The sequence below is a fragment of the Prinia subflava genome, chromosome Z (assembly GCF_021018805.1).
Source record: "Prinia subflava isolate CZ2003 ecotype Zambia chromosome Z, Cam_Psub_1.2, whole genome shotgun sequence".
NCBI classification, from domain to species: Eukaryota; Metazoa; Chordata; class Aves; order Passeriformes; family Cisticolidae; genus Prinia; species Prinia subflava.
This window is the reverse complement of record NC_086283.1, coordinates 54,073,446-54,082,243: the sequence shown is the minus strand read 5'-3', so window position 1 is coordinate 54,082,243 and position 8,798 is coordinate 54,073,446. Positions and strand designations below refer to the sequence as shown.

General features: G+C 48.8%; 1 protein-coding gene and 1 long non-coding RNA gene across 3 annotated transcripts in view; both read right to left on the bottom strand.

The window, feature by feature from the left end:
- Positions 1 to 1,196: 1,196 nt before the first annotated feature.
- Positions 1,197 to 2,903, bottom strand: GADD45G (growth arrest and DNA damage inducible gamma). The gene is made up of 4 exons (XM_063423103.1): positions 2,750 to 2,903; positions 2,531 to 2,632; positions 2,212 to 2,425; positions 1,197 to 1,868 (listed from the first exon to the last, which is right to left on the bottom strand). Exons 1-4 carry the CDS (start codon positions 2,800 to 2,802, stop codon positions 1,758 to 1,760), a joined length of 480 nt encoding a protein of 159 aa, XP_063279173.1. The 5' UTR covers positions 2,803 to 2,903; the 3' UTR covers positions 1,197 to 1,757.
- A 164-nt stretch (positions 2,904 to 3,067) lies between these two features.
- LOC134564638 (uncharacterized) overlaps positions 3,068 to 8,798 on the bottom strand; it is a 42,917-nt gene continuing 37,186 nt past the window's right edge. Inside the window, exons 3-4 of one of the 2 annotated variants that reach the window (XR_010083594.1) lie at positions 8,438 to 8,616; positions 3,068 to 7,994 (exon numbers count right to left, since the gene is read on the bottom strand). This is a non-coding gene — a long non-coding RNA (uncharacterized LOC134564638). Of the gene's footprint in view, positions 8,617 to 8,798 lie in introns of both variants that reach the window. The other variant, XR_010083593.1, reaches the window with a different exon arrangement.

Below are 8,798 nucleotides of genomic sequence, written 5' to 3'. Positions count from 1 at the left end.
GAAAAACAGGCTGTGCAGAAACTCCTGTATCTTAAGCGCAGAACCAAGTACTTACAGAGTCTGAGGGCCCCGTAGTGTTTACCTCAGTCCAAACTCTGGTTATGCTGCCAGCCTACAGCCTCTCATGACACAGTAACAGAGGCCAAACACTGCTAGAGACATCCTGTACAAGGAAGCATATTCCAGGAATGCTGGAGCTGAATCTGTACTTCCCTTATCAGGAACAATGCAACTGAGAGCAACTAGCTTCCCTTGCTCAAGTGGAAATGACCACTTTTCAGCAAGTGCTACTGTCAATCACTGCAAGCCAGCCCAGAGGAAATGCAATTGTGACAACTGAGTGGTTTTAGTGCCTATAAAGGAAGTGAGTAGTTTAACTTTCTTGCTCTGTGGAGAGGGGATTATTACTGTGTCATTTCAGTGTCAGGTCCTGGAGCATACACCATAGTTTGTGCACAAAAAGTGGGGTGATGTTTTCCCTTTTAACATGGGGCCAAATCAACCCACCCATATTAACTTTTCATGACAGGATCTCTAAAAAAGACCACACTATCCTTAAATTGTTTTGGACTTAATTTGACGTTGTCATGCAATTAGGTTTCGCAAAATTGGCTTCTGGACTGACAGCTTCTATTGTTACAGCATATGGCAATCAGAGAGCAGCTTGTGGCAGATGTGATGTTTATTCATCATTTGCTAGTTTCAGATTTAATGATGTCATTCTAATCAAAGCAAATGTTAGATGTGTTTGACATCTAAGGAGTTTTGCAGCCCCCCCCATCATGTTTAAGCCGCTTCTGTCAAGTGGAAACACGTCAGCTCTGAATGCATCTAAGTCATATTTAAGAATCAATGATGCAATTTACTGGAGGTCTGTATTCCAAAAATCCATGTTTCTAACATGCATTGTGTTCCTCCACCAGACTACAAAGACCTCCTATTACAATAAGTGAGCTCATTAGGCATGCGACTCCTTAGTCTTGCAAGCTGTTGCGATAAGCAGCTGTTGCAAGAGGGTAAAAGGTTGAATTATCAACTTGGACAGCACAGCACTTCATTCAGCCAGCCCAGGAAAGTATTTGAGCAATAACTCCATTACTGTGGAGCAGATCTTTGACTACAGCACACAAGCAAAACATCAGTGGTATTTCAGTGACATGCTTCCCCGCACCCAGCAAGCAAGACACTCCCAGAAATTAATTGTCAAAAATTTATTATGAAAGCTTCAATAGCAGCAAATATTTCAATAAAAGTTATTGCAGTATTAAAACAGATCTGCAGAGTGACCCAAGAGGCCTGTTGAAGCCTGTCTGCTTTGGAATATCTGCATTTGTCTTAGTAACCAATCCCCAATACTCCATAAATATTGATACTTTCTCCTGTGTTTTGCAGACAGCACCAACAGTTCCTAGTTACAGTGCTCTATCCAGTCCTTCTGGAAAGTTTTGGCCCACTTCCCTCAACTTTCTCTCTCCCTTCTGAAACAGCTCCACATAGCCAAACTTGCAATACTTCTTTCAGTTCCATGGTATGTCAGCCTCTCCACGGTTGCAGCCTGCTGAGGCTCACTGCTGAGATGAGCTGTTTTCCTCTTTCTCCTCTGTAAGAGCCCACTGCATGCCAGTCTGAGTGACTTTAATCCAGTCTCTTGACCAGGCTAATCCATGGAATCAGCAGCTTGTTGCACATTTTGGTGAACGCACAGCACGTTGAGAATGCAACAAAGGTTTCAGCCTCCCCGGTGCACCAGGTGACGATCACTCAGGCAGGGTGATAGTTGGCACCCAGTCATTGACGTTTCGGCTCTCTTCACAAAACAAACTCAGCTTCTCCAGAGCAGGGTCCTTCCAGCCTTCTTCATTCGGGTTCTGCGAGAAAGAAAAAAGTTGCACACCATGAGTGCTGCCCGCCAGCTGAGGTCATCATAATATTTACAGAAGCATTAGCTGAGGACTGGAGGCATTTCCAGACAGTTTCTGTCCTGACACAGACAAGACAGGAAGCAGAGATGCTGCCCTTGCGGACGGCGGAGGAAACCAAGTTACGAGAAGTTCTGCCTCCTTCTCCTCCTACTACTCAGCTGACTCGCCGTGTGCCAAGCACTCTGCTGGGCGCAGAACCCGACCACCCGCAGCGGGAGAGGGGGCCGCCCCCGGGAGGCTCTGGTACTGCGGGGCAGCGCCGGGGGGACAGCGCCCGCCGGACACCCACCGTGATGAGGATGCAGTGGAGATCCCGCGGCTCCCCGGAGTCCTCGCTGGGCCCCACGATGGCCGCCAGCTTGGCCACGTCGTTCACCCGCACGATGTCGATGTCGTTCTCGCAGCAGAAGGCTTGGATCAGAGTGAAGTGGATCTGCAGGGCGATGTCCCCCTCGTCTTCCTGGTCCGCGGCCAGCACGCAGAACGCGACGTTGTCGGGGTCGCTGCAAGAGGAAAGCAGCCTGATGAGTCCCGCGGTCGGCGCCAGCCGCCCCGCAGCCCCGCCGGGCTGCCCTGCGCGCTCCCCCTGTCCCCGCCGCCCTACTTACACATTCATCAGCTTGGCCGACTCGTAGACGCCGGCGGTGAGGCAGCCTCGGCGCTGCGCCGACACCAGCAGTTCGTGGAGGGCCGTGCCGGCGCCCTGCATCCTGCGGGCCGGGAGAAGACACAGGGTCAGAGCGGTGCCGCCACCACCACCGCCGCCGCCACCCCGAAACCGCCCGCTACCCGCTGTCCTCGGCTCCCCAGTGCCCACCCGCACGTACCAGTCGTTGCCTGCAGGCATGGGCTGCTGTCCGTGGATCTCCTCCAGAGTCATAGCAGTTACTCGGCACAGCCTTCGCTCTGCCCACCCCGTGAGCTCTCTGAAGCAGCAGCCGGCAGGCGTGCGCTACTTATAGCCCTCGCGGGCGCCTGCCGGGCTCCCATTGGCCGGCGGGGGAGAAAGGGGCGGCTTTATTATGCTAATCGGCGCGCGCCGGAGAGGAAGCGCGGGGCGGGGGGGGCGGGAAAGAGCGGCTCGTGCCGGGAGGCCACGTGGGGCGGGGGGGGGGGGAGGGGAGGGGGCGCAGGCACGCGCCGACCCGAGCCAGCGGTGCCAGCGGTGCCGACCCGAGCCAGCGGTGCCAGCGGTGCCGGCCCGAGACAGCGGTGCCAGCGGTGCCGGCCCGAGACAGCGGTGCCAGCGGTGCCGGCCCGAGACAGCGGTGCCGGCCCCAGACAGCGGTGCCGGCGGTTCCAGCGGTGCGCCTACACGCGCCACCGCTCCCTGCACACCGCTGGCCGGCAGGCACTGGCAAGTAGGAGGGCGACTTGTGCCCAAGACTTGGAACGGAAAATCTGAACAGTGCAGGGGAAATAATAATAATAATAATAATAATAATAATAATAATAATAATAATAATAATAATAATGAGAGAGAGAAAAAGAAAGAAAAAAGGAAACAAAAGGTTTTATTAATATGGTTTCTGCAAATGTGAACGTCGAGAAGGGACAGCCCCAGTGACCACTAGCGCTGAGGACAGCTCTGCAGAGGAGGTCCTGGGCTGCACTGGGCAGTCACCCGGTGATGCTCAGTAGCGGCCCCGGCTGCAGCAAAGCCACCCCGTGCCCCGGTGTGCATGGACAGCAGCAGGGCCAGCCGGCCGAGGGAGAGGATGATCCCCCTCTGCTCAGCACTCACGGAACAGCAGCAATGTCGTCTGTCCGGTTTGGGCACCCCAGCAGGGGAAACTCATCGATGAACTGGAGCAAGTGCAGATGGGGGCACCGGAGTGCCCAAAGCTGCGGCGCTGTCCTGCTCTGCAGGCTGAGGGACCAGGGCCAGTTCAGCCTGGGGAAGGCAAAGTTTGGGAGGCAAACTGCAGTCCCCAAAAACCTGTGGAGCGATCATTGAGAAGAAAACACCAGGGTCTGCACAGCAATTCCTAGTGGGGATGTAGGAGACAATGAGACTAAGGTGAATCAAGAGGCTCAGATCGGATGTTAGAAAAACCCTTTCTCCCTGGTAACAGTCAAGCAGCAGAGCAGGCTCCCTGTCCAGGGAGGCTGTCTGGATTTTGCAGGACTGCAAGCCCTGATGCTGACCTGTTCTGAGGTCACTGGTAATCTTTCTGCAGGCTGTACTGGCCTATGATCCTGAGGATGGGGGGAGTGGTGTGAGTGAACAGATTTTTTTTTTTTTCAGTCGGGCTTTATTAAAAGTAGCTGTAATTTGGTCAGTGTATCCTTCAAAATTAATTCAGACTGAAACTAGTGTGATTGCTGAACTCAGATTAGAGCCTGTTTGTTAGCAAACCAACCAATAATAAAACACATTTCCCTGTTGTGAATGAGCACAGTCTAAATATTAAAAGACAAATCACTTTTCACATCCCTTCAGTGTCTGACACGCTTAGGCTTAAGCTCACAGTTAGCACTTGTCTCCACCGAGACACCGCTTCAGAGCAGCCCAAGCCCAAGTTCCACAGAGGTTGTGGAGAGCCACCTTGGGGTAACCTGTGCTACTGCGACCTGTCCGGACCGATCCAGCGGACTGCACAGACAGACCTCTCTAACTTGTCATCCTTGCTGCTCCCTAGCCTGCAGCCGCATGGCCTCCGATCGAACGTGTTGAAACCCGGGGATGTCCTTTCCAGTATTTCACTGGGAGTCCTGGAGGAAGCACCTCTTATCTGTGACTGTATATGCTATGCTCTGCTCAGTAGTTTCAGCCCCTTTGAGCACCATAGTTCCCAAAATGCCTCTCAAACTGAGCCACTTTAAAGAGCTGTTGTGTTTCTACTTCCAGTTGTTTCTAGTTAATGCCCTGGTGACACTACAGGTGACAGCATTCGACCTGGTAGTAATCACTTAGAGAGTTTCCATTTTTAACTAGTGACAACATAGGCATGATGTCTGCCAGATACATCCAGCCTCTCTAAGAACATTTCTCTTCTGTCTACAGAGCTGTGAGTACTGGGGAGAAAACTCTTTGTTGTAAACAAGAATTCTCAAGCCTAACAATCTTTTTTACCCTACTAACATGCAAAGGCGTTCTTGACTTGGAAACCAAACCAGTGACCTCTCAGTCTGAATTTGCTTGAGAAGGGCATAAATTCTCAGTTTGCTTTCTTTTAAAAATGATGTGAGAAGTTTCCAGAAAATTATCTGCTGGCCTGTATTCAGGCAAGTGCAATTGTCTCCACGTGCTGGAATTAGCATTGTGTACATAGCATATACCATTCATTCTCAAAAGATAAAAACCCTTTCATACATCTGCTGCTTTTTTTTTTTTTTTTTTTTTTTTTTTTTTTTTTTGGTCTTTTTTTTTTTTCCCTAAGTATATAAATGCAGAAGAATAGCTTGAATGGTAAGACACATTAAATGGTATGTCTCTTAGAAGTATTCAAGGACCTATTTCTGATGAAATAGGTGGGAAATCCAGAACTGACTCACAGCTTTGAGAAGCTGATATCAGCTATGACTTGGATGACTTTCTCATTACAGTAAAAGTGAAAGTTACTTAAAATGGATCCGAATTAGTAAGCCAAAATAACTCAGCATGGAGAACAAACAGTGCATATGTAATAGTAAAATATATCTGTCTAGATAATAAAGCAGTATATAGAACCATATTAATGCATTAATCCTTTGACATGCAGGCTTCCAGTTTCAGCTTAATGATCCAGCACCCTGGAATTAGGGCTTCTTGACATTACACTTTTCAGTTTGCCCTATTATTTCCAAGTCTCCTAGCACAGATGGTGCTGAAGGCTGTGAAGCATTCATTACTAGACACTCAATCCAGCTTATTTCAAACCATAGGATCAACACCAGGCCTCTGATGCAGAAGAGGAGGTGTAGAGAGGAGAGATGTGCAAGCCCAAGGTCCTGTCCCTGGTTCGAAGGCATCAGCTCTGCAGATGTGATCCCTTTGATGCCTAACAAGCAAACAACTTCAGCGAAGATCGGTCTCCACTGCTTGCTTTCTTGGGCTTTTCCTCCCATGTTTTTAATATGTTTAACTGGTGGGCACTTTGGCAGATCGACTCGAAATCATCCTCTGGGTCAAGGGGGAGACGAGGGGCGGCGGTGAATGTCACATGGCAACAGCGTGAGTGAGTGGGCTCTGCCGTCGCTGCTGACAGCCCTGGTGCAAAGCCAGCCCACTCCCCCGTGCTGCCACAGCCTTCGGGCGGGCGCGGCGCCCGCAGCAAAGCCCGCGCTGACCCCTCGCGGTCTGCCGGCGGATCGCGGCTGCTCCGGGCGCCCCGAGCGCCGCCCCGCGGCCGGCCCTGCCCGGCCCGCGCCCCAGCGCTCACACGGCGGACCCGGCAGGGAAAACAAAACAAAACAAACAAACAACAAAAACACAAAAACAAACAAACAAACCCACAAAAATCAAACCAAACCCAAAAACAAAACAAAACAAAAAACAAACAACCCCCCAACCCACAAACAAAAAACCAACCAACCAACCAAAACAAAAACAAAAACAAAAACAAACCACAAAAAAATCAAATCAAACCCAAAAACAAAACAAACAAACCCACAAAAAATCAAACAAAACCCAGAAACAAAACAAACAAACAAAAACAACCAACCAAACAAAGACAATAAAAAACACACATACACACAAAATCAAACCCAAAACCAAACCAAACCAAAAAAACCCAAAACAAAAACAAAACAAAAAAAACCAAACCACACAAAAAATCAAACCAAACCCAAAACCAAAACAAACAAAAAACAAAAAAAAACCCCAAACAACCCCTCAAAAATCAAACCAAACCCCAAAACAAAACAAACAACAAACAAAATCCAACCAAACCAAACAAAAAAACCCCACAAAACAAAAAACAAACCAAACCAAAAACCAAAACCAAAACAAACAACAAAAAAAACCAACAAACAAAACACCAGCCAAATAACCAATCAAAAAAGTAGACCTTGATGCACCCTACACAAAGAAACCCCCTGAAGTGTGTTAGTTGAACCATAGACATGCTCGAGGGTAGTCAGGCTCTACAGAGACCTGGACAGACTTGATCCATGGGCCGAGGACAACTGGATGAGGCTCAGTAAGGCCAAGTGCTGGGTTCTGCACTTTACCCTCAGCAAACCCAGGCAGCACTACAGGCTGGGGGGAATTGGCTTAAGAGTTGCTCAGCAAAAAGGGACTTGGGGGTGCTCGTTGTGAGGCAGCGTGTGCCCAGGCCAATGGCATCTTGGGCTGACCCAAGAACAGTGTGGCCAGCAGGACAAGGGGAGTGACCATCCTCCGGTCCTTGGCATTGCTGAAGCTGCACCTCGAGTCCAGTTTTGGCCCCCTCACACCTCCAGGACACAGAGGTGCTGGAGCTTGTCCAGTGAAAGTCAACAAGGCTCACAAAAGGACTAGAAAATGTCTTATGATGAATGGCTGAGGGAGTTGGGTTTATTTAATCACGAGAAGAGCAGGCTCAAGGGAGACCTCATTGCTCTCTACAACTCCCTGAAAGAAGGCTGTAATGTGGTGGGGGGTTGGTCTCATCTACTGTGCCTGCAGTGAAAGGACCAGAGGAAATGGCCTTCAGCTGAGATACAAGAATCAGATTAGATATTAGAACAAAAATGTCACTGTTAGGGTGGTCAAGCATTGGAATAAGTTGCCCAGGGAGGTGGTGGTGTCACCAGATCTAGATAGAAGCTTCTAGATCTGGTGCTGGGTTATACTTAGTGGTTTAGAGTTACAGTGGTAGTGCTGGGTTGGCTGTTGTACTGCATGATCTTAGAGGCTCCTTCCAACCTTGACGATTGTATGGTTCTAAACCAGTCTCCTAGTATAAAAAGTGAGAGACAGAGTAAGGGGGAAATAATAGTATATTCAATCCCAACAAAGGCAAGAAACCTGGCAGAATTTAACAGATAAAGTGAAAAAAGATTACCCACCTGTATAGCTGATAACAAACATAAGTTTTGTCATTTTGCAGAGAAGGTAACAGTGTGTCTCCAGCTGAAGTGCAGCAGTCACAGACATTTCCTCTTGGCCTAAGTGAGAGGAGAGTCAAACCCTCCACACAACAAAAGGCTTGCAAGCCATGGGGATGGACACTCCAGCTGTGGGCCTCCTATGCTGTGCTCACCTGCCTAGCGCTCCCCTGGCTTGCGCTGCAATCCAGACTTCCCACCAGAAAGACTCTCTTTACCAAGATAGACCAGCCCTTTCAGCTCAAATGGAGTACTCCCTCCTCAATGTCTTTCCAAATCCATCAGAGCATCTCCCTCTCCCACTCCAGTCCTGCATCCAGTGTCTTCCCTTGCAGACCTATTGTAATCACCCAGCAAGCTTCTTTCTCCAGGTGCAGTGTCTCACAAAATAAAAACCAAATCAAAAACCTTTCTGCGGAACACAAGTTTTAGGAGGCTCTACAAATCCTCTGGTTAAATTCAAGCTGATATCATATTTTCCAGCAGATCAACAGGTCACTTACCTAATCCTCATGTAATTTCTTTCCACTGAACCTGACACAGATACTGCTGATCCCCACGCCTCGTAAACCAGATAGCATCCTCTGTACATAAAGTTTATTCTGTGACACTTTTGCCTCAGAGGTGACACCAGTCAAGACCAAATATCCACAATCTGTAGGCAACAGGGGTATTTCACTTCCTGAGAAAGCAGTGAAGTAAGATTTTTCATAGCTTCTTCTTAAAAAAACCCCAAAACAACAAAACCCCCAAACAAACATACAAACAGATCCCTCCCACCCAAACAAAACACAGAAAATCAAAACCAAAACCAAACCAAACAAACAAAAAAATCCCTGCATATCACAAGCCTTGGTTAATAAA